The sequence below is a fragment of the Xyrauchen texanus genome, chromosome 35 (genome assembly GCF_025860055.1).
Source record: "Xyrauchen texanus isolate HMW12.3.18 chromosome 35, RBS_HiC_50CHRs, whole genome shotgun sequence".
Classification (NCBI taxonomy): Eukaryota; Metazoa; Chordata; class Actinopteri; order Cypriniformes; family Catostomidae; genus Xyrauchen; species Xyrauchen texanus.
In genome coordinates, this window is record NC_068310.1 from 17,433,670 (window position 1) to 17,460,040 (window position 26,371).

General features: G+C 40.9%; 1 protein-coding gene across 1 annotated transcript in view; it reads left to right on the forward strand.

Moving 5' to 3' along the window:
- Positions 1-24,467, forward strand: part of LOC127628846 (vasopressin V2 receptor-like) — a 45,914-nt gene extending 21,447 nt beyond the window's left edge. Inside the window, exon 6 of the mRNA XM_052105785.1 lies at positions 23,303-24,467. Within this exon, the coding sequence (XP_051961745.1) occupies positions 23,303-23,502 (200 nt within the window). The 3' untranslated portion in view covers positions 23,503-24,467. The remainder of the gene's footprint in view (positions 1-23,302) is intronic.
- The last annotated feature ends 1,904 nt before the right edge of the window (positions 24,468-26,371 follow it).

Consider the following 26,371-nt stretch of genomic DNA (forward strand, 5'->3'; position numbering starts at 1 on the left):
TTCGGCTGGGACCATCTAACACTATTATACACATCGGGGGAGGTGTTCTTTTCCTTTCCTATTCTTTCGGGGGGAAAGAGCCCATGTAGACCACATCCCGCTTGAAGGGGAGGTAACATGTGGCAACACGACATGTGGGCTTATCCGCCGCACATGGAAGAGGTGCGGTTGTAGGTCCTGCCTCGAAGGGGAGAAACCTCTGCCCAAAGGAGACGTGGATCTGCTGATAGGGAGACCGTCCCATGGAAAATAGATCACAAGGGTCACCGGAGTAGTCGGCACCTGTGGAGCAACTATTCCACCTATAAGGGCATATTAGTACCCGTAGTGGGTCTTGATGCAAACTCCTCCATCAAATTCGCGAGACACAGGGCTAGGGAGGAAGGTATCCAGGTTTGGGAACTCACATGGGAAAAAGTGCACGTCTTTGCCTCATGGAGGGGTAAGGCGCTGTACACAAGTGGTATACCCAAGTGGTAAAATGCACGGGACAAAACCGGCTCAACCCAGAGACCAAAAATCTCAAAGGAATTGGGTGTTGCACAGCCTGCTGCCCTGCAGATGTCTGCTAGAGAGGTGCCAGTAGCCAGTGCTCGTATTCCCAAAGTGGCAGGCCTGGCCTGGTATGCCAGCTCAATGGCATTCATGATCCAGTGGGCAATCCTCTGTTTGGAGACAACGTTCCCTTTCCGCTGTCCGCCAAAGTAGACGAAGAGCTGCACAGAGCATCTAGAGCTCTGCGTGCGATCCAAATAGGTGAGCAAAGCATGCATTGGACACAGCAACGATAAGACTGGGTCTGCCTCCTCTGGGGCTGCTTCGCTTGCATGCTCACCACCTGACTCCTAAAGGGGTCATGGTAACCATGGGCACATAGCCCGGTGGGGGTCTCAGGATCACGTGAGAGTATATCGGACCGAACTCCAGCCAAGTGTCGCTGAGAGAAAATGCTTGCAGGTCCCCAACCCTCTTGATGGAGGTTAGCGCAATCAGGAGGGCCATGTTCAAGGAGAAGGCTTTCAGCTCGACTGACTCTAGCGGCTCAAACGGGGCTGCTCTCCGAAGGCCCAGGAGGACCACAGAGAGATGCCATGAGGGGAAGAGGTGTGGCCTAGGAGGATTCAGCCTCCGGGCACCTCTGAGGAACCTGATGATCAGGTTGTGCTTCCTTAGGGACTTAGCGTCCACCTTCTTCCACCGAAGAAGGAAAGCCATGACCGCAACATTGCAATGGTCATGTCCTCGCAATGAGAACACGAACCATCCACGAATGCTGCCTCAGTGTGATCATGGCCCAGACATGCGAGGCAGCATCCATGGCCATCGGAGTTAGCTTTCGGAGAGTCGGAGAGATAACGACCTCATCCAGGAATAAAAAGACGTTCACGTCAATATGTTGCTCTAATAGAGGAGAATATAATATTTTCAGAAATATATACTCTTTTAGTAGTGCTGTTGAAGCGCACAGGGGTGTAATCTGCACTAATCATGCAGAAGGAGAGAAAGCCGCAGGAATGCGCTGTATATCCAACAGCATATGCTTCTTTCAGAGGTGAATGGAACAGCAGTGGGATTCAGCTCGATGATACACAGCTGCTCGGCTACGAAGAAAAAATCTGAATGATAGTGGGCGTTCAAGCTCCTTTTATTCCAATTGCCAATTCTCATTGGCCTTTTCTCAAAGATTAAAGTGTTTTGGGCTCTCAAGAGCGACCCCTATGTCACTACATTGACACAAATTCGAGTGAGTGACAGAAGGTGTATGAAATTTAGCAGGCAGAAATGACCAGCCAGAGATGCAAGTTGAGGAGGGAGAGAGAGAAGAGGCTGAAGTAAGAGAACAGTCAGAGATGCATGTTGAGGAGGGAGAGAAAGAATAGGCTGAAGTAAGAGAACAGTTAGAGATGCATGTTGAGGAGGGAGAGAGAGAAGAAGCTGAATGTGATCTGGGACAAGAAGTTGAAAAGAAAGCACCAGATACAGACTTTGATGAAGAAAATGACACAGAGTATGTTTGTTTTTTACAACATAAACATCCAACAGATCCAGGTTTAGTACAGAAATATGGCATCAAGTCCAGTCAAGGGTATATCAAGTTTGCCATCAAAAAAGGACCATGCTGGTCCACCTGATATGAAATTCCCTAAACATGAAAGGGGGCACTCTTTCCAAAAGCAGTGGTACAGTGACAGTACCTGGCTTGAATATTTACCTGAAAATGACAGAATGCACTGTTTTAGATGTTGATTATTTATGAGCCATGAAGACAGGTTCAAAAACCACATTGGATGGATGACAGCTGGTGTTAAAAACTGGAAGAATTCAAAAAAATATATCAAAGACCAAAGTAGTAGTGAGTCTCATATGCTGAGTATGATAAAATGGCATGCTCTCAAGATAAATGCTTTATTCGTGGCATTTGAAAGAGCAGACCAAGAATTACTTGCTGCCAGAGAACAGGATAGACAGAGGAACAGGTCACTGTTGTGTCATTTATGTAACACAATGTAAATTTATGTAATCGATATAACACTGTTCCTGGCAAGACAAGGAAATGCCTTCCGTGTTGACGATGAAACCTCTAGTTGTTTAAGTAAGGGACATTTTCTGGAGATAGTTCAACTCCTAGGGAAGTGTGACAACATATTACTCGATCTTGAGTCAGTCAAAGAACAAAAGAGATCAAAGATAAGACCACAGGTGTCTCTTCATTCAAACCACTCATATCTCCCATACAGAGCAAGCATCATTTGCAATAAGAATTGTGCATCAGATGGAAATAAAAGAGTGCTTCATTGGCTTGTGCCATGTAGATTCCACAACAGGAGAAGAGCTTGAGAAAATGGTCATGAGAGTTATCAGTGAGAATGATCTCAAAGTGGAAAACATATATGGCCAAGGATATGACGGGGCTGCTAATATGAGTGGTCACTACAAAGGACTTCAGTTGCAAATCCAACAACAAAATGAAAAAGCACTGTATGTTCACTGCCAGGCACACTGCTTAAATTTAGTGCTTGTGGAATCAGCAAAGTCAAGCATTCTTTTGGCAACCTTTTTTTCTTTGGTGGAAAAGCTTTAAGCTTTCATTGCAAACTCCTTAAAGCGACATGCTTCTTTTGTGAAGACCCAGAAAGAAATGGATCCAGATCAGTGTCCAATGGAACTAAAAGTCTCTGACATTAAGTGGGCATGTAGGGAGCAAGCCATGAAGACTTTAAAGAAAAGCCTGCCAGCGGTTGTGAAATTCCTGACCACACTAATAAAACAAGATCCACCTGATGCAGCCATTGGAGAAGCAAAGATACTGCTGCATTCAATAAACGTTGAATTCCTGCTTTGCTTGGAAATAACAACTTCTTCCTTGAAACTGCATGTGCCTCCAGTGCCCTTCAAAAGGAAGACTTGGATTCGTGAGCTGCATACGACATAGTGAGTGGCATTGTCTATCGAATAACAGACCTAAGGACTGAGGAGTTTGAGAGCATCTACGAAAGAGCCACTAGCCACACTGAGGCAGCAGTTATTGATGTTCCTGATGTCATTCCTGGTCATGGACAACAAAGAAAAATACCTGCAAAGTTGATGCACTGCTCAACATCAGTAACTGAAGATCATGAGCCACACACACTTGAAGAATTTTACAGGGTTAGACTCTTCTACACATTTCTGAATGTCTGTTTGCAAGAGCTCCAGAAGTGGTTTGAAGGGAAAGAGAACCCATAAATGCAGATAAAACTAACAAGATCATAAAGTCACTCCATACACTGACAGATGCATCTAAATGGATGGGTGTGTTGGATGATGAGGCCAAGGAAGCTGCTCATATCCTCTGCAGGTTTTATGGAATTGAGGAAGAAGAGCAGCTGCTGAGGGAAGTGAGAGTGTTTCACTCTGCCTACAAACGCCCAGTGAAAAGTGCCAAGGTAATGTTGGAGATTTTCAAAGAGAATGGTGATCACCTTATGTTCCCAGCTTTTTATCTGCTGGTGAAAATATATGCTACATTACCAGTTTCCATAGCCACAGTGGAGCGTTCATTCTCAAAGCTTAAACTGGTCAAGTCCAGATTGAGGAGTCTCTGTGGACAGGAAAGGCTGTCTGATTTACTGCTACTTGGCATAGAGAGGAACATCTCTGTTGACAAAGAGGAAGTGTAACCCTGACTTAATTTCAGGATTCATAAAAATAATTGTATATAGTTTAAATCAATTATAACTTATATATGATGGTTAAACTGAAATATAATGTAGGAGGAATAAATAAAATGTGGAAAAGGAATAATTTGAATAAGATGTACATTAGAATTGACCAATGAGAGAAGACTGAGAAACTCCGCCCTGCTGAGTCATTAGGAAGCAGCGGGATCTAACAAAGCTACCGACAGGAGAGCAATAAGCTAGAGCAAGTATTTTCTAAAGGGAGGAAATATAAGTGTAAATTGTTGATTTTGTTTAAAATGTTTTGGATTTCATGAAGAGACAGTTAGGTTGAAAGAATCCAGTTAATTTTATGTTCGTGTGGATGTTAATCTTGAGGTATTACCGTGTGGAAATACTGGATGTGGTCAGGTTTTTTGAATTCATCGGAAAGTTCCGTTGATGGCGAGCTACCCAATCGAACGCTAGAAGAAGAGGAGAAGGAAGTTATCAAGAGGACAGCAGAGACTGAAATCGGGTTGTTTACATTCATTTCTTCGGGAAGGATGTTTTTTTCCCCTTTTTGAATGGAACTGTGAATTGAAAGATGCATCGTTGGATTTGAGATAAGTGACTGAACGAAATCTGATATCAGTGATTGATTGAACTGAACTGTGATTAGCTTTCAAAGTGTCTTCTTTGAGAGAAGAGGGTTATCTTTTAAACAGTGAATCTGGTGTTACTAGGGTTAATACACTGTGACGGTAACAGGTGACTGTAAATTTATTTTACATTGGATAAATGTGATTTGTTTGTTTTTTTATTTTCCTATTGTTGATTTAATTGTTTTTTTCTTTCAAGAAGGCCTACTTTTCATTGGGGATTATTATTCAAAGTAAAGTACTTACTCTATTATTGGCTCCTGTGTTCTTCAGTGAATATACACTACCTCCAGTAGCCGTTCCTGTGATTTTCTGATGTGCAATTGGTCCGTATAATTTATGTCAGCCGCTACATAAACTTTGGCGAGCCAGCCAGGAGTTGGTGTTCTATTACTGAAGAGACACAGTGTGAGTCATTCAAAAAGGCCGTTGACAAAATGGAAGTAATTGTAACTGAAGGTATCAAGGTCCCTAATGCAGTGATAGTTAGTGGAGTATCTGGAACTGAAGATGATGAGGAGTTACTTGAAGTCTTGCAGAAATATGGGTCTATAGCTAAAATGATTCAGGTTGAAGATCCTGAATCTGAATTTCACCAAAATTTGATTGTTGAGTTTAGCAGTGGGAATGCTATGCAAACTTTAGAGCCTGTATTACCTTTCACCCACAAGTTGATTGATAAGCCCGAAATCAGCTAAGTAGTGAGGTCTCTATCCAGTGTGTATACCAAACAGTTTGGGGGGGATGCCACCAGGTCTTATCTAAAAGGGTTGAGAGAAATAGCAACGCTTAGCGGAGTTAACTTTGAGACCATGCTAAGTGAAATGCTAACTGAGATCAGCTCTGAAGTTTTTCCCTTGTGTGCTGAGACAGGCACTGCTGACAAACATCCTGAAACTAATGTTAATCAGGACCAACAGGAGAAAACCATGTCAGCATTGGGTGACCCACTTTCAGCTGGAGGCCAGCAAGCAACATCTGCTGCTGCTTGTGTGAGTAACTCAATTCTTACTTCACCTACTGTACTGAACCCACCTGATGTACAAAGATTAGTTGTTGAGCATGTGGTGTGGACTGAGGAAGCAAATTCTCAAGCGCTCACAACCACAAGGCTCAGAGCTTTCTCTGGGAGGATTTCCAGGCCTGAGAATGAGGTAGAATATGACACGTGGCGCACAAGTGTTGATTTCATCCTGCAAGACCCTGCCATATCTAACCTTCATGGGTCACGGAAGATTTTAGACAGCCTTCTACCCCCGGCTGATGACATCGTGAAGCATTTGGGCCCTGAAGCCTCTCCATCTGATTATCTGCAATTACTTGATTCAGCTTTTGGCACTGTAGAGGACGGTGACGAGCTTTTGGCTAAGTTCATGAATACTTTACAGAATGCAGGTGAAAAACCTTCAGCTTATTTGTCTAGACTTCAAGCTGTGTTGAATATAGCTGTTAAGAGGGGTGGTGTCTTGCCCAGTGAAGCAGACCGGCATCTGTTGAAACAGTTCTGTCGGGGCTGCTGGGATAACAACCTAATAGCAGACCTGGGTCTGGAACAAAAACGTGAGAATCCTCCTTCTTTTGCACAGTTGTCATTGATGCTGCAAATTGAAGAAGACAAATATGCGACCAAAGCAAAGCGCATGAGACAACATTTGGCTGGAGCGAAGCAGCGTGTTCAAGTTCACACTCAAAGAACATGGGTGGTTGATGAGACCGATCAATCAGGAAATCCTGATGTGCTGTCAGTCGCATCTGAGACTAAAGAGCTAAGGAGGCAAATAGCCAGTCTTCAAAGTCAGCTGGCAAGACTGACTACTAATGCTGGAGCTGTCAAGAAAAATACTCTGCCAGTCAAAGCTCGGAAAACCCCTGTAGTGGCAAAGAAACCCCAGAAATCAAATTTTGAAGCTACCCCGATTGAAATGAGGAATCAAGTTGAAAAGCCCAGGCCATAGTATTGCTTCAAGTGTGGAGAAGACGGCCACATAGCAATCTCTTGCAACTCGAACCAAATCCAAAACTTGTGGCAGAGAAACGCAAGTTGCTGAAAGAAAGACAGTCCAAATGGGAGTCCCACAATGCTGTCCTGGAAGAAGCTTTAAACTAGAACCGGTTCCTATTGAGGGGTGAATCGGAACTGGAATACTTACTAGTCCCACCAAGATTAAAGCTTCTACTTGCAGCCAATGCCCTAAGAATCCAAACTTGAAAGCTAAACTCCCCAAAGGTTTAGTTGGTGCTAAGTGCATTGCGCTAGTTGATATTTCAGGGCAAGAATGTCGCTGCTTGATTGATACTGGTTCGCAAGTAACCACTGTTCCTTTTTCCTTTCATGCACAGTATCTTTCGGATCATCCCATTCATCCTCTCTCCGACCTACTAGAGGTAGAAGGAGCAAATGGTCTTTCTGTGCCATACCTTGGGTATGTGCACCTGAACATAACCTTTCCAGCAGAATTTGTCGGCGTCAGAACTGAGGTTCCCACCGTTGCTTTGGTGGTGCCGGACATTAAGTCACATACCCAACCTTTGGTTCTAATCGGAACAAACACCCTGGATATTCTGTATGAAGAACATCTGAAACTAAGATCCTTCCCTTTCCTTCCAGATTTGTATGGCTATAGGGCTGTCCTATACACTCTTGAACTGCGGCACAAACACTGTGAAAATGGTATTCTTGGTCATGTCAGACTGAAGAGTCGGACACCTGAAGTCTTGACCGCTGGTCAAACAGTTGTCCTGGAGGGTGCTGTTCATGTATTGGAAACTCCAGTTGACAGATGGGTTGTGGTGGAGCACCCGACTGTATCGTCCTTACCAGGGGGAGTTGTAGTAAAGTGTGCTTTACTTACCCTTCCTCCTGAGAAGTCAGGATGTCTTCCTGTGGTCCTCACTAATGAGGCTGATCATGATGTGATTATCCCACAGCGGTGCGTCATCGCTGAAATTCATGCGATGGAGTCCGTGCTTTCATCTAACAGAGCACCAACCGAGTCTGACTCGCAGAACATTGAACCTGAGATGAGTAAAGAGTCAAAGGTGACTTTGGATTTTGGTAATTCACCATTGTCACAAGAGTGGAAAGATCGAATTACTAAGCAGCTTAACGAAATGCCTGAGGTCTTTGCCCACCATGAACTAGACTTTGGATGGACTCAGAAAGTAAAGCACCGTATCAAGCTGAATAACGAGACCACATTTAAGCAAAGAGCACGACCCATTTACCCGCAAGATTTTGAAGCTGTGCGTAAACATCTTCAAGAGCTTCTGTCGAGCGGTATTATTCGTGAATCAGAGTCTTCTTTTTCTTCACCCATAGTGGTGGTTAGGAAGAAGAATGGTGACGTCCGACTTTGCATTGATTACAGGAAATTAAATCTGCAAACGATAAAGGACGCATATGCCTTGCCGAACTTGGAAGAGACATTTGCAGCTCTGAATGGTTCCAAATGGTTCACCGTGCTTGACTTAAAGTCGGGATACTATCAAATTGAGGTAGAGGAAGCCGATAAACCCAAAACTGCTTTCGTGTGTCCCTTAGGATTTTGGGAATTCAACAGGATGCCTCAAGGAGTGACCAACGCACCGAGTACCTTCCAACGGTTAATGGAGAAGTGTATGGGAGATATCAACTTGAAGGAAGTACTCGTGTTTCTAGACGACTTGATTGTATTTTCCAAGACCCTGGAGGAACACGAAAGGCGTTTATTACAAGTGCTTACTCGTTTGAGGGAATACGGATTGAAGCTGTCACCAGAGAAGTGTCGGTTTTTCCAAACTTCTGTGAAGTACTTGGGTCACATTGTGTCCGAGCGTGGAGTAGAAACTGATCCGGAGAAGATAGAGGCCATAAAAACCTGGCCACGTCCTAAAACCCTTAAAGAGTTAAGGTCATTTTTAGGGTTTTCTGGTTACTACCGGAGATTTATAAAGGACTATTCCCAGATTGTGAAGCCCTTGAATGAACTGACCTCTGGATATCCTCCGTTGAGAAAAGGTGTCAAAAAGCTTGGTAAAGAAGATCAATATCACAATCCGAAAGAGCCGTTTGGTGGTCGTTGGACCCCTTCTTGTCAAACAGCGTTTGAAACCTTGATTATCAAGCTCTCTACTGCTCCTGTCTTGGGTTTCACTAATCCTAAGCTTCCTAATATTCTTCATACAGATACTAGTACCTCAGGATTGGGGGCTGCGCTGTATCAGGAGCAGGACGGGCAGCAACGAGTCATTGCCTTTGCCAGCAGGGGGCTATCCCGGAGTGAATCTCGTTACCCAGCGCACAAACTTGAATTCTTAGCGCTCAAGTGGGCGGTAACGGACAAATTCCATGACTACCTTTACGGTAGTTCATTTACGGTTGTTACTGACAGCAATCCGTTGACTTACTTGTTGACGACTGCCAAGTTAGATGCTGTCAGCTACCGATGGCTTGCTGCTTTATCCACGTTCTCATTCACACTCCAGTACCGAGCTGGTAAGCAGAATGTTGATGCGGACAGCTTGTCCAGACGACCACACGGGGAGTTGTCAGATGATCAACTGTCAACAAAGGAAATTGAAAGGATTGAAAAGTTTGTTCAGTATCATACGGCTGATGCCAACGCCTCCTGTATCACTGATTCTGATGTGATTAAGGCCATTTGTGAAAAACACCTTGTACAGCAGAACAACAAACCTGCTTATTCCTTGGTCATGTCTCTTGCTATTCATCCCGATGCAGTACCAGACTGTTATGTGCAAGAGAATGTTCTAAATGGGTCATCAGCTATGCCTCACTTGACAAAAGAAGAGCTAGCTGAAAAGCAGAGATCTGATCCAGTAATTAGGGAAGTGCTAATGTATCTGAAATCTGATGAAAAACCTCCTCCTGTTGTTAGGAAGGAAATTCCAGATTTTCCTTTTTACCTGCGAGAGTGGGATCGCTCTAGAGATGAAAGAGGGAGTTTTGTACAGAAGGCGACAGGATGGAGATTCTATCAAGTACCAGTTGGTGTTGCCCGAGGAACTCAGATCATATGCCGTAAACCAATTACATGATCAGATGGGTCATATGGGCATAGAAAGGACCCTGGATTTGGTCCGAGCGCGGTTTTATTGGCCGAGAATGGGTTCTGAGGTAGAACACAGAATAAAGACCTGTAATCGTTGTGTGCGGAGGAAAGCCTTACCCCAGAGAGCCGCAACTTTGGTGAATATTCGAGCATCACGACCACTTGAACTTGTCTGTATGGATTTTCTTTCCCTCGAGCCTGATAAAAGCAACACTCGGGATATCCTTGTAATTACCGATTTTTTCACTAAATATGCTGTTGCTATACAAACACCCAACCAAAAAGCCAGGACTGTTGCAAAAAGCTTATGGGATCAGTTTATCGTGCATTATGGTTTCCCAGAACGCTTGCACAGTGATCAAGGATCAGACTTCGAGTCACATACGATCAAAGAGCTTTGTGCAATAGCTGGAATTCAGAAAATTCGCACTACACCTTATCACCCTTGAGGAAATCCCGTGGAGCGATTCAATCGCACACTCTTGGGTATGCTGGGAACTCTGGAGGAGAAAGATAAGAGTCGTTGGAAGGAATTTGTCAAACCCTTAGTTCATGAGTATAACTGTACTAAGCATGAGAGTACAGGATTTTCTCCGTATGAATTAATGTTTGGCCGACAACCTCAGTTGCCACTTGATTTGGCATTTGGGTTGCCTAGAGAAGGAAATTCACAGACATCATATTCCCAGTATGTGCAACACTTGAAATCACACTTAAAAGAGAGCTATGAGGTTGCTGCACGCAATGCGCTAAAGCTTGCGGAAAGGAACAAAGTTCGCTTTGACAAGCGTGTGACTGAGTCTACCTTAGAGGTGGGAGACCGTGTGTTGGTGAGAAATGTTAGGATTCGTGGGAAACATAAACTTGCTGATAAGTGGGTGTCTGAAGTCTATGTAGTGATGAAGCGAGCGGACAATTTACCTGTCTATACAATTCGTCCGGAGTTGAAGGATGGTCCAGTTCGTACTCTGCATAGAGACTTACTACTTCCTTGCGGATTTTTGCCTGTTCCTGAAACTGTGGATCCTATTGTACGGCAGCCTGTCTCGAAGCCTAGGACTAGGTCGAGTCTTGGTGTGCAAGAACAAGGGGAGCTGACTGTTAATTCAGAAATGGACGATGAAATCTCTGATTTTACATCTCGCAATTATCCAGTTGAGGGAATAAAGTTCATAACTTACCATGACTTTCCTAGACAAAGGGATGTCTTACCTGTTGTAACTCTGGAAAGTTCTCTACCTGTGGGTAACACAGAAGAAATTCAATCACCTGAAATGGTAGAACACTCACCTGTGAAATATTCCGCTGAAAACTCACCTGATGTTGCAGCATCCGTTGAGTCAAACCATACGCCTGAAACAGAAAATGTTAATGGAGGAGACAACGTTGGAGGAGAGAGCGGTGAGGATAACAGCCCTTTGAATGAAGGAAACACTGTTGAGGAAATTGAGAGCAGACGTTCTACTAGGGAAAGGACAAAACCTAGGATACTTACCTATCCAAGTCTGGGAAATCCCTTGATCCAAATAGCCCAATCTTTGTTCCAAGGGTTGAATACTGCTTTTGTAACTGCCTTGAGTGATATTGCAAATCCTAGGGAGTTGACTGAAATATCTCAAACACAGATTGTGTGAGGGTTATGTTACCTTAGCTTGTGTTCCGAGGACGTACACAGTTAGGGGGGGAGGATGTAACCCTGACTTAATTTCAGGATTCATAAAAATAATTGTATATAGTTTAAATCAATTATAACTTATATATGATGGTTAAACTGAAATATAATGTAGGAGGAATAAATAAAATGTGGAAAAGGAATAATTTGAATAAGATGTACAATAGAATTGACCAATGAGAGAAGACTGAGAAACTCCGCCCTGCTGAGTCATTAGGAAGCAGCGGGATCTAACAAAGCTACCGACAGGAGAGCAATAAGCTAGAGCAAGTATTTTCTAAAGGGAGGAAATATAAGTGTAAATTGTTGATTTTGTTTAAAATGTTTTGGATTTCATGAAGAGACAGTTAGGTTGAAAGAATCCAGTTAATTTTATGTTCGTGTGGATGTTAATCTTGAGGTATTACCGTGTGGAAATACTGGATGTGGTTAGATTTTTTGAATTCATCGGAAAGTTCCGTTGATGGCGAGCTACCCAATCGAATGCTAGAAGAAGAGGAGAAGGAAGTTATCAAGACGACAGCAGAGACTGAAATCGGGTTGTTTACATTCATTTCTTCAGGAAGGATGTTTTTTTCCCCTTTTTGAATGGAACTGTGAATTGACAGATGCATCGTTGGATTTGAGATAAGTGACTGAACGAAATCTGATATCAGTGACTGATTGAACTGAACTGTGATTAGCTTTCAAAGTGTCTTCTTTGAGAGAAGAGGGTTATCTTTTAAACAGTGAATCTGGTGTTACTAGGGTTAATACACTGTGACGGTAACAGGTGACTGTAAATTTATTTTACATTGGATAAATGTGATTTGTTTGTTTTTTTATTTTCCTATTGTTGATTTAATTGTTTTTTTCTTTCAAGAAGGCCTACTTTTCATTGGGGATTATTATTCAAAGTAAAGTACTTACTCTATTATTGGCTCCTGTGTTCTTCAGTGAATATACACTACCTCCAGTAGCCGTTCCTGTGATTTTCTGATGTGCAACTGGTCCGTATAATTTATGTCAGCCGCTACAGAAGTTATCAACGTCTTTGAACAAATGATTCCCAACAGAAGGTTAAAAATGTAAGACCAAAAAGCCAGTTTGCAGTTCACAGCGCTGTAGCGGTGTTACAGTGAAAATCATCTTTATACTTTATTATTTTCTCTGCATTTATGTGTTCCTTCACTGTGCTTAAACTCAACTTGGTTTTTATTTCATAATGTTGTTATTTTACTTTAAATAATTAATGTTATAATTCGCTTACTGTAATCTATTAATTGTAAAAAGAATATACATGAAGTCTATGTCAGTAGTCTCATATTCATTATTGTGAACGAGCAGTCTGTTTAAAATGTCTAGATCGGCCTATTTGGCAACACAGCCGAGGACTTTGCCCAGCAGTTTGCAGGTGATACAGCTCATCTTGCCCCGGTGCTGCTCAAGATCCCATAACTGTCTGCTCACCAAGGGCGTCCCCCTTCATGGGCGAAGGCCCAGGCAGCTCTGCCACAGCCAGAGCACAGTCCTCGGCCCCAGCGTAGAGCCCCCCGCAGGAAGTGGACGCTCCCCGTCTCACGGCCTGGCACTAGGATTCCGAGGAATGCTCCTAAGAAACCCTGAGATTGACGACCCAGGGAGGGAGACGTCCGCCGGAACCCTGGAACTGGTATCCGGACCACTCCATCCCCTGGTGGAGGGGAAGGGGAACGTCTCGGTTACTGTCGTGGGAATGTGACATTGTGTCCCTCTTGCCACAACGTTGTACTACCCGCTGAAATGTTCGAGACCCTGTCTTGGCTCCTCAGAACAAAACCTTAATGAGTGGTTGCGAGCCAGCTCATTTTTATATGGCATGCAAATTCCACTCGCCAATTCTCATTGGCCTTTTCTCAAAGATCAGAAGTGTTTGGGGCTCCCAAGAGTGACCCTTAGTGTCACTACATCGACACAACATCTCGTTCCCTCCATCAGGGAATGGTGGTTACGACAGTAACCTAGCCGTTTTTCTTGGTTGTTGGCAGATAGGATGTACCAAGCTTCTTGGAGAATTCGTCACAGTTCTTCTATATATTTAGGCTGTCTCAATTACTTTTGTCTCTTCATGTAATCCCAGACTGACTAGATGTTCAGTGGGGGTCTCTGTGGGGTCATGCCATCTATTGCAGGGCTACATGTTCTTCTATTGTATTCTATTTGCAGAAGGAATATTTGGGAGTCTAAAATGTATATTACCTATTGACATACTACAGCTACATATATAAATAATCATCTTAAGACAAACTGTTTTGTAAGACTTTTGCACAGTACTGTATATTAATATTATACTTAAATCATACTTACACTCACCTAAAGGATTATTAGGAACACCATACTAATACTGTGTTTGACCCCCTTTCGCCTTCAGAACTGCCTTAATTCTACGTGGCATTGATTCAACAAGGTGCTGAAAGCATTCTTTAGAAATGTTGGCCCATATTGATAGGATAGCATCTTGCAGTTGATGGAGATTTGTGGGATGCACATCCAGGGCACGAAGCTCCCGTTCCACCACAACCCAAAGATGCTCTATTGGGTTGAGATCTGGTGACTGTGGGGGCCATTTTAGTACAGTGAACTCATTGTCATGTTCAAGAAACCAATTTGAAATGATTCGAGCTTTGTGACATGGTGCATTATCCTGCTGGAAGTAGACATCAGAGGATGGGTACATGGTGGCTATAAAGGGATGGACATGGTCAGAAACAATGCTCAGGTAGGCCGTGGCATTTAAACGATGCCCAATTGGCACTAAGGGGCCTAAAGTGTGCCAAGAAAACATCCCCCACACCATTACACCACCACCACCAGCCTGCACAGTGGTAACAAGGCATGATGGATCCATGTTCTCATTCTGTTTACGCCAAATTCTGACTCTACCATCTGAATGTCTCAACAGAAATCGAGACTCATCAGACCAGGCAACATTTTTCCAGTCTTCAACTGTCCAATTTTGGTGAGCTCTTGCAAATTGTAGCCTCTTTTTCCTATTTGTAGTGGAGATGAGTGGTACCCGGTGGGTCTTCTGCTGTTGTAGCCCATCCGCCTCAAGGTTGTGCGTGTTGTGGCTTCACAAATGCTTTGCTGCATACCTCGGTTGTAACGAGTGGTTATTTCAGGCAAAGTTGCTCTTCTATCAGCTTGAATCAGTCGGCCCATTCTCCTCTGACCTCTAGCATCAACAAGGCATTTTCGCCCACAGGACTGCTGCATACTGGATGTTTTTCCCTTTTCACACCATTCTTTGTAAACCCTAGAAATGGTTGTGCGTGAAAATCCCAGTAACTGAGCAGATTGTGAAATACTCAGACCGGCCTGTCTGGCACCAACAACCATGCCACACTCAAAATTGCTTAAATCACCTTTCTTTCCCATTCTGACATTCAGTTTGGAGTTCAGGAGATTGTCTTGACCAGGACCACACCCCTAAATGCATTGAAGCAACTGCCATGTGATTGGTTGATTAGATAATTGCATTTATGAGAAATTGAACAGGTGTTCCTAATAATCCTTTAGGTGAGTGTATATATTAATATATACTGTAATACATTAATACTGCACTGTAAGTGTTGGGTCAACTACTGACAGCTGTGACTTCCCCACTTTTAAAATTACTGCTATGCCCCTGTACACACCCATCTCTGTGATATCTGCAGAGCAAACATCACTTAATTCCCATGCAAATTGATGGTAAACTTACAGATATCTGCAGTAATAATATACAGGGGTGTAAAGTAAAGAATTACAAATACTCACGTTACTGTAACTAAGTAGTTTTTCCCAGGAATTGTACTTTTTTAAGTAGTTTAAAAATGTAATACTTTTACTTTTACTTGAGTGCATTTAAAGTGGTGTAACTGTACTTTTAATGCACTATTTTCCCACCATCTGGGTTCGCTACTGCCCTGTCCTGATTTTATTTTTATCTATCAATGTGATTGGCTAGGGAGTGTCTTGTGACTCCTGTCAAATCAAATCTCATGTGAAAAACTTGAATGGTAGCTGCAGATCTGCGCCAACTGTTATGGATGTGGAGGATGCCTCAAACACATTTCAACACCTTAACATCACCTGAAAGGGCTTTTCACAGTGAAAAAGGCCAATTGCTTGATTGTGTCATTTGTCATGTTTAACTTGCTCAAGCCAGATATCAGTATTAATCCTCCCTCTAATTTTAAGAAACATATCAAGGTAAATTTCATATTTCTGTTTACAAGATTCTGTGTGTCTATAATGTATCCTGTAAATTATCTATCACTGAGATTATTGGGTTGATGTGAGAGATTAAGGCAATGTTATCAATAGGGCTGAGCGATAAAAAAAATCTTGATGTTTACCTGAAAAAAAAAAGAAAAAAAAAAGATGTCCTTGATATCAATGATAAACTTTTGAGTAATTTGTTATACTTAGCCTATGTTCTGCATCTAGAAAAGTATTGTTCATTACATCGATCGCGATAGCAAGACAAACACTGGTTGGTTGAGCTAGATAAAATATAAAAGATTGACTTTTTATTTCCTTGTGTCTGTAGCTGCGTACTGTTTGATTGACAGGTGGCTAATGTTTGTGCGCTGAGGGTATGGGACTAAATTGTCAAATACACTTTATAATTCCGCCAATGCCAGTCTTGGTGAGACAGTCGGTTTGGTCTAAAGTGAATGTAAACAGTGGGAAAAAAAGCTTATTTGCATCAACATGTCAGACTTGAAGTGTACATGTAACCAAATAGAGCACTGTTTAGTAGGCTGTGTCATATAAAGGCTATTAATCAAACAACAAAAATAAGGAAACAAGGAAACCACTAACTAGTTTTGGCTGAATAACTTGAGTAACTTTAAAAGTATTAATGTAATAGAATAAAACAGTGACATTTTTTTATAATATTGTCAGTTTTTTAAATAATACCGACCCATGATGTAGAGAGAGTGTTAATTTGTAAAATAAATGACCAGGAAAGTATAGATGATAAAATAATTTATAATTATGCTTAGCCTTTATCAATTTTTTGTAATGCTGATAGAAAAGTATCAACATTTGCAGAGCAACACTTCAGGCAGAACATTTCCACCAGTCACAAACTTAAGAAAATTGTGCATCATGCATTAAGGAATTAGAACACAACTATTGTTGGGCTTAAAAGATACAAGAACTAAATCAATGTGTAACATTGTATCTCAAAAGGATGACAATGTGCACCCTTGTGCTTCTTAAAGTAATAGTTCACTCAAAAATTAAAATTCTCTAATCATGATTTTTAGAAGAATATTTCAGCTCTGTAGGCCCATACAATACAAGTGAATGGATCCCAATATGTTGACGTTCCAAAAAGCACATAAATGCTCCACAAAAGTAATCCATATGACTCCAGTTGTTTAATCCAGTGATTTTCAACCGGTGGGCCGCGGCCCACTAGTGGGCCTCGGAGCGCCATCTGGTGGGCCGTGTAGGCAGTGGTAGACTACCGACAAATTTTTTATATTTTATATTTTTTAATTGACAAATCTTGTTATTTTCTGATTATCTAATTGTTATGAATTTATTTGATCAAAAACACTCAAGTCAAGATGCATTATCTAAAAGCTAATTTATGTTTAAATGTCGCAACATCAATCACATCACAACGTCAGATTGAAAGTTCGTTCAAACAGATGCAGTAACATTACGTTATATATGGATCGTTTTTTGAAAAGAAAAGCAGATGCAGGAGACAGACCTGTGCAAGCAAAGGCTTCGAAGTGTGTGGTGAGAAAGTACGACGCTGAATACATTAAATTTGGATTTATAAGTGCAGGTACTGAGACTAAGCCGAAGGCGCAGTGTGTCGAATGTGGAGAAATTTTGTCAAATGAGGCGCTAAAACCATCAAAGCTGCAGAGACATTTGAACTCAAAACACCCGGGCTGTGTTGGGAAGCCAAAAGAATATTTTCTAAGGAAAAAAGATGGGCTTCAGGCTCAACAAAAAGTCATAACATCGTTATCAACTCAATCAAAAGTCACATTGAAAGCTAGCTATATGGTTGCCGCTCGTGTTTCTCGTAGTAAGAAAGCATTTACTATCGCCGAGGAACTTATTTTGCCAAGTGCTGTGGATATGTGTAGAGAGTTACTGGGTGATGCAGCTGCAACCAAAATTCAGTCAATACCACTTTCCGATGACACCGTGGCTAGACGAATTGTTGACATGAGCGATGACATTGAGTACCAACTCGTGGAACGAATAAAGGCAAGCCCTTATTTTGCCATACAGCTGGACGAGTCGACGGACATAAGCAACGCCGCGTTACTGTTAGTTTTTGTCCGATACTGCATGGACAGTAATCTTTGTGAAGATCTGCTATTTTGCAAAGAACTTCCAACGAGAATAGCGGCAGATAATGTCATGCACTGCCTTGATGAGTACTTCACTGAAAAGGGTCTTGATTGGAAATACTGCTCAGGTATTTGCACAGACGGCGCGGCTGCTATGACGGGATAACACCGCGGTGTTGTTAAACAAATCCAAGAGCGAGCACCAGAAGCAAAGTGGACGCACTGTTTCTTGCACAGAGAAAGTCTTGCAACAAAGCAGATGTCACCAGAACTGCATGAGGTCATGAACATTGCTGTGAAAACTATTAACTATATTAAGAAAAATGCACTCAACTCAAGGTGTTTTGCAGCTCTGTGTGAACGTCTTGATGCTGATCATTTGCAGCTCTTGTACCACAGTGAAATAAGGTGGCTTTCAAGAGGATGTGTGCTTAATCGTCTTTTTGAACTGAGAAAAGAAGTGCACACATTTCTGGAAGAGCAGCGCTCCCTCTTGCTGAGCATTACACTGATGATACATTTTGTGCAAAACTGGCCTACTTATCTGATATATTTGATCAGTTAAATCAGCTGAATGTATCAATGCAAGGCAGAAACAGCACAGTGTTTTTGGTTTCAGACAAAATTGAGGGATTCAAGAAAAACTCATTCTTTGGAATAGAAGAGTCAAGGAGGGACGATTTGACATGTTTCCACATCTGAGTGAAACTTTGGAAGCCTCTTCTCATGTGCACATATCAAGTGTTATAACCCAGCACTTGTCTCAGTTGTCTCAAAAGTTTGCTGACTACTTCCCAGAGGACCCTCGACATGGAAACCTTTGGATTTTGGACCCATTCTCTGTGGATCCTGCTTCAGAAGACATGGCTCTTTCCACTGTATTGGAAAATGAACTAATGGAACTATCAGCTGACAGTAGCCTAAAACTTCAACTCGCACAAGTTGACCTTGCTTCATTTTGGTTACTGGCTGCAAGTGAATATCCCTCTCTGTCAAAGCGGGCAATCAAATTTCTATTGCCTTTCACCACCACATACTTATGTGAGTCAGGGTTCTCCACTGTGACTATCACAAAATCAAAAGCAAGGAGCAAACTGAAAGCTACTTTGAATGCTACTCTCGTGTCAGTCTCTCACCCATTTCACCAAGACTTGATTTTATTATCTCCGAGAAGCAAGCCCAAGTGTCTCACTGAGGGTATGCAGAATATGAATTTTGTAGCAAGGTGTCTCAGTATATATGTTTTTTTTCTCATGTGAACTACTCCAAAAACCTGCTCATGTAAATACTGTATATTAATGTGTTGGGATTTATTAATAGTCCTAGACCTAGTGGTTGTTGATGAAAACTGTTTTTGACATGTGACACACCTGTTAGACTTCCTCATTTTTGGATGTGTGGGAAGGAGTATAAGTAACGTGTCCAGTTTTTCTTTAGTTGAATTGTAAAAATAATATATATATAATACATGTAACATTTACGTAATGTTTGTTCATGTAAGATTATTTTAAACATGCCCATATCGCTAATTGTATTTGATAAAATACACGTACAGTATAAATTGGGGTGAATGAACATTTCTGCTAATGAATAGAGAAAATGTTCCCCTCTTGTGTGTCTGACCTGTCGTTACAGGTATGTTAGCCTGGATGTGAGGATGTATTATTAATTAATTTGTTAAAAGAGTGTTCCCCTTGTGTGTCTGACCCAGTCATTGGTCTGACCTGCCCTGTTAATGTTACAGGAATAAATGGTTACTGAGTAAACCTGCCTAGTCTTTTTTTACACAAGGACTGTTTTCATCTATAGTTGACTTGACCGCTACAGTGGCATAACAGATTAACAGCAGAGTATATCATTGTACTTTTTGAATTTTCTTTTATTCTGTGTTTATACTATCATATTTGGAAAGGTGGTCCTCGGAATGTTTTTAAACAGTCATTGGTGGGCCATGAGTTGCAAAAGGTTGAGAACCCCTGGTTTAATCCATGTATTCAGAAGAGATATGATAGGTGTGGGTGAGGAAAAAGATCAATATTTAATTCCATTTTTGCTAGAAATTCTTTTCCCTGCCCAGTAGATTGTGATGTGAATGAAGAATGTGAATCACCAAAAACAAAAGTAGAAAAAAGTCTGAAGATGGATTTAACCACTGGAGTCACATGGATTAGGCTACTTTTTTGCTGACTCGTGTGCTTTTTGGAGCCCATTCACAAAAGAGCTGAAATATTCTTCTAAAAATCTTAATTTGTTGTCTGCTGAAGAAAGTTATTATTCTCAAAATTATTCCTTTGAAGCCTGATGTAGTTTTCGCAACTCAGTACTCAATGCTCACTACTCATGAGTACTTTTAAATGAGCTACTCTTTTACTCTTAGTTGAGTAGTTTGTAGGACAGGTACTTTTACTATACTCAAACTACATTTTTTAAGAAGTAACAGTACTTTTATTTGAGTATTATTTTGCAATACATTTTCCACCCCTGACAACATACTAAATCTTTTTCATGGCTAAATAAATTCTGGACAGCATAAAATGCTTGAGAAAAACATGCAGCAGTGAAAAAAATGTGTCAGCCATACACAAAAAAATGTATCAGCCAGCATTCGGTAAAGCATGTCCAAATACGGCTTTCCTTCCCCTTAAAAAGTCCCATTACTGTATATCCCATAAAATCACCATAATAACAATAGTTTTTCCACAAAATGTCATATACTATTACTTATCATCTGAATAGTCACATCCTCTTACCCCACATAAAATATATATTAGGTCTCTTATCTTTACCTCCCCTGCTGGTAACTTTTGTAAGTGTTGATGAGAAGCCAACATTAAAGATAGGAGGGGTTTTTTCCCCTCTTTTCAATTTTAGTTTTGAGATGGGAGAATAAGAAACAAAAAATAGCTAGAATTCTAATAATTCTTTTTTTTTTATTAATTCATTTGTGTATGTTTTTCTTTACTTTAGCCAAAAAATTGTTCACCTACTGTTCGAACCAAATATGTGAATGGAGAAGAAATGTGATCTAAGTGACTTTTTACATATAATGGTTGTTGGTGCCAGATGGAGTGGTTAAAGTATCTCATGTGCCCTTCAAGTGGAGACAGAAATATCTTAATTATGAGTTCCGAGCACATGCATCAGAATTCTAGATGAAACACAAGCTTCTGAGTTGGGACGTTTGAAGTGGCGTGTCAACATGAAAGATGATAGGAAGCAAAATTATTTAAACTTCTGTCATTTATTTCAATAATATGAATTTGTTTTATATGACAGTAAAATGATGACTCACCTTTCGGTATATTTAACATAATAATTAATTATTATGTTAGATACCTTGCATTAATAAAGTATATATGTTGTTTATAAGTGGTGCATGTTTATTCACTAATGTTTATTCATTGGTACAACAGAATACATTTCTTTTGCCGTCGTTCATTTAATAATTGATTAAGTTTGGATTCTTTTCCGTATTTTGTTTCCCAGTTGAATGCATGACATGTCGTTGTAACGAATACCCAACTCAGAGGTATGAGCTTCCCAGGTGCACTTGAAGGCAGCATCAGTAATGCCCAGGTTATAACTCTAACCTAACAGGAGAGAACGAGATGCTGCATCAGTAGCTGACACTATGGGGAGCTCCACCCAGGAGTGATGATCTCTGAATCCCTTTACAATCACACTATTGGCAGATGGCGCTTGTCGTTCTGCCTCCAATGTACACTTCATCACACATATAAGTGAGAGAACAAAGCCATCTTGTCAGGATTTCCTTCTGAGTGAGGAGAGTGCGCATCTCTCTGTCCCATACAGTGAGAAATCAGTAGTGCCTCAAGCCTACGCAGCATCTTGTTTGCTCCTTTCAGGGAACCGGGGTTACAAATGAAACCTGTGCGTTCCCTTTCAAGTTGGTCACTTTGACGCTGTGTCAGTAACTGACGCTATGGAGACCCTATACCATCTGATTACACACATACTGTATGTTGGACTCATTGCCAAAGGGGGACAAAAGCACTTTGTATTGAAAGATAGGAAGGAGGGAGCACAGAAGCACCCTCGACAGGGAAAACCTGACACTAGGACTCGGGTAGTGAACCATTTTGTACAACACACATACTGTACATGAGCTTGATAAAGGATACACAATGTCTGCATGTGAACAACAGGGAAGTAGAAAAATAATCCACTTGCCATAGACGTGCAGATTCATGGGCAAAGCGTAGATTTGAGTCTCAAGAGCACGAGATGTAACTGCGACCCTTAAGAAGGAAATCCTGATGAAATGGCATTGTGTTCTTGCTTATATGTGTGTGATGATGCACGCATTGGGTGTGCAACACCGAGCGCCATCTGCCAATAGATTGACTTGATTGTTAGATTGTTGATAAGTAGTTTTTTAGCACCTCAGTGTTTACTTCACCAGGAAACTGCTGCGATACAAGTAACAAGCCACGTAAAAATCATTTAGCAAAAATGTGATATGAAACAAGGTTGTTCTTGGAGCACATTATAGCCCCTTGATACCAACCAGTTTTAATGTTACAGCCTACTTGAATATTGTTGCTTACCAAGGGCGTGCTGACAATTTATGGTCAGAATCTCTAGCAATTGTTTTGAGTACTGTATTAAAAAAAAATCAGTATTGGGAAAAAATCTGGCTTTTCTAGGGGTCACCTAGGTGGGTGTAGGCCTACCTAATTAACTGGCCACTGAGTGTGGTTTTACAGCACAAATATGTATGTGTGAGTTGCTAAGTGAGAACAGCCTTAATTTCTGTTCCACTACAGATACGTTGATATTTTTTGCTCCTAAAACTGGCTATAGGAGAGCAATATGTGTCCATCAACTAATTCTGTCACATTGATCTGTAAATTTCAATCTATGCAGCTGCCTTAATTTTAGCAGTTAAAGTATTATCTATCATTGCAAACTCTGCACTGTTGCATATATGGCATATATGACTGCACAAAATATACTGGTTTTGACTAATATTCTGCATATTCTGCAAAAGGTGTTAAATTGCGATATCTACCTGCTACTAAATAATTTTCCTGGAATTTTGCCTTCTTTAACTATTGTAAACATTTAATCCTAGATTTGATGAATAATCAAAAGTGGATTTTATATAGTTAACAATTCCCAATATTCACAAATATTTCTCATCAAAGCAACGCTTTCATTAGCAAAATGAATACTGGTGTGAATGTGTATTTCCTTCTGCAAAATGAGCATCAATTAACCCTGAAGCATATGAGCATGTAATGTGATAGGGCTTTTTAAAATAAGGTTCCTGAAGGGTTAAAAAGATATGGAACTCATCCATGATTTGTATTATATAAAGTACATAAAGATACTGCAGTGTTCTTGAACTGTCAGTGCAATAACACTGGGTTCTCTGGTATTCTGTTGATTCCTGGGTTTAAGTTTGCCTTTGTCTCTTATGCAGGAGTAGCTTTCACCATTCTGATGCTATTGGCCAGTCTGAACTCCTGCACTAACCCGTGGATTTACACAGCCTTCTCCAGCAGTGTGTCCAGAGAACTGGTCACTCTGCTGCGCTGCCACATTGGGTTACCACGCCGAGGTTCCCTACCAGATGACTCCACCACTCACACATCCACCACCGCCAAGGACTCTATCTACTGAATTCTTCCCAGAATTCACCATAGAGCACACAGCCAAAGGCCAATGCAGTTTAATCGACTGATGTGTAAGACTACACACATGCTACCTAGCAGGTGAAGCTGGTTGACCAGCATGGTATTTCAAAATAAGCTGGTTAAGCTTGTTTAAAAGCCTGGTTGGGACAACTAATTCAAAGTCTTTACCAGATTCAGGTACGGAAATGGCGATTACACAATCTGAACAGCAGGTACTTATATGTCAACAGCGATGCCACACTGTTAAAAAAAGCATTCAGTTACTAATCACAGTGCCAAGACCAGTGGATTTCACTGATAGCTGTATATTTAGTTTAGTCTATCACATGAAATCAGACTAGAGTGAGAATGGCCCTGTAACTGTCTGAATCATACTGAGGAAGAGGATGGGTAAGGAGGCAAAAGATTGGTGGACCTCCATTCATCAACATGTTTCTTTTAATTACTCTCAGTGTTCTCAAAGATTAGCATCACCAGATTATATCAGACATTACAGTACAAACTATGTGTGGAAATGTGAGTGGGAACAGAAAAAACATGTGAACAATGCATGAAGAATGGACAAATGTTTATCTGGATGCACTTTTGACAGTTGCAGAAGACCGGCAACAAGATCACATCTTGTGGCTTCACATCAGAATGTCAAATTTGAGGAGTGGATCCACCATTGTGGCAGCTTAGTTATGGGGGTACACACTCTAGACTGGGAGAGAATCGTACTCTCATGTCAGAAAGACAGACAGCTGGGTATTCCCGGTAGAGTAGTTTAAATAAATAAGAGTGTAGAAGACACTGTGAATTGGATTGAATTGTCTAAGGTATGTGAATACTGACTATTACTCTAAATCACTAGAAGTCCTGGCAGTTTCAAATAACAGGTTGAACAATGGGCGGAAATTTCCATTTGATCACAATGTTACACATAATGCTGAGTGTACAGGATGTCATTAAATCCCATCATCTGTGTTATAAAACGTCATTTTATTGGTTTCAATTATAATCAATAATGCACATTGTGTAGAAGCTGCTAACTGTGTTTGGCATTTCAGTACAGTCAATACTACGCACATATACTGAGAGTACAGTGCTAAAAAATCCTTGTAAAAACCTTTTTTGTTGTATATTTTGGGTGCATTTTTAGTCTTTGGGTGAGAAACAATCTTTCACAGAAGGAAGAAACAAGGTAATGGTCAATTCAAATTGCATTATAAATCAGATCAAAGGAATGTACTGTAAATACCAAATAAACACAAAATGAATAGCAAGATATTAAACATGTCCAAACTTAATATTATAGGTAGCAACATTCCAAAAGCTGGATTTTAAAGTTCTACATTGTGTATATAACCCCACTGAATCTGAAAACATGATGAAGGCAATGATAGTGAATTATATACTGAATGTATAGAATATATGTATACACAAACATTTTACTCTAACCCGCAAATCTTTAACTCTTTTAACTCTACCTCTGATAGGGCTGGGCGATATGGCCAAAATTGTTATCACGATAATCTTTTTCATATTGTTCAGTATCGATATTTATCACGATATACATTTACACATTGCACTTTCATTTTTTTATTTCAAAATTGACGGAAGAAAAGAAGAAAAAATTAATTCTAAACGGTCAAAATAGTTTCTACAAAACTGCACAGGGGGTCCAGAGACGACCAAAGCAGTGGGGTCTGCGGGATCTTTTACCAATTTTACCATCTTTTACCATTTATCAATTGAAAATGAATGTTAAAAGATCATCTGTTTGTTCTGAAGCATTAGTGACAGCAGTCCAGTATTTGTTGGAATATTTTTACATTAAAATGAAATATTTTTTACATTTCTTTAGATTCAGATACCCAAGTATGGGGCATAATAGCTCTTGTGACTGTGGAATGATGCTGAATGTGGGCTCAGGGGTGTCCCGAGAGAAAATTTAGAAAACGTTTTTTTTATATATATATAAAAAAAACATTTGTATATTTTCATTAAAGTGAGAGACTAGTCTACCAAATAGTAATTTTAGTCTTTCCTTATCAATTCCAGACATCTAACTAATTTTCACAAAATTAGTACAGAACTCGATTTGTTTATTAGTAAAGGCTCGTAACATGCTGATTTATAAAGATACATTTAGAAGGGAAAAACGTTTTGGTCTAAAAGGTGCTTTGAAACCAGGTTAACTCATGCGGCACTTCAGATCTACACATGCAGGGAAAAGAGGCAATGCGTGCGGAGCAAGACAGGGCAGACATTATGCATGTTTGTTGCTAGAGAACAATATTGAAGATTACAGCGCAGAAAGATCAGAGCTGTTGTCCACATCACTGTTGTTCTGTCGCACTCTTCACTAGAGATGATGAGAGGGCGCAACTGTTGTCATGAAGTCCTGCGGTGCAGATGGAATCAACCATCCAGTCTGACGTAACCTAATTATTAGCAAGGCAGCTAGCAAAAGCAAGTTCATCCAGTCTGACACTACGTTACCACTGGCGCGTTTGTGAGCGAAGCTGAGAACGTTTTCAATTCATTCCTACGAAAGCAGAGCGGCATGCTTGCAAGGTGGATCGTAGGATTGGCAGCGGTGCGGAGCAAGCTCTCTCCTAGTGCTGTGAGTGCCTTTGGTCCGCCCCAGTGGAGATCGTTTTATCGCCCAGCCCTAACCTCTGATATTTGCTTGATTTTTTGTGTTTAAAACAAAACAAGTTTCATTGTTTCACAGTTACAATCAGGGGACCATTCACATGCTTCAGAAGTAACTTATTTGTACAGAAAAATATGCTGACTAAACTGCAACTTGCGCTTTATTAATAAAAGTACCATGGGCATTAATATTTAAAACACAGATTCTTGGTGTA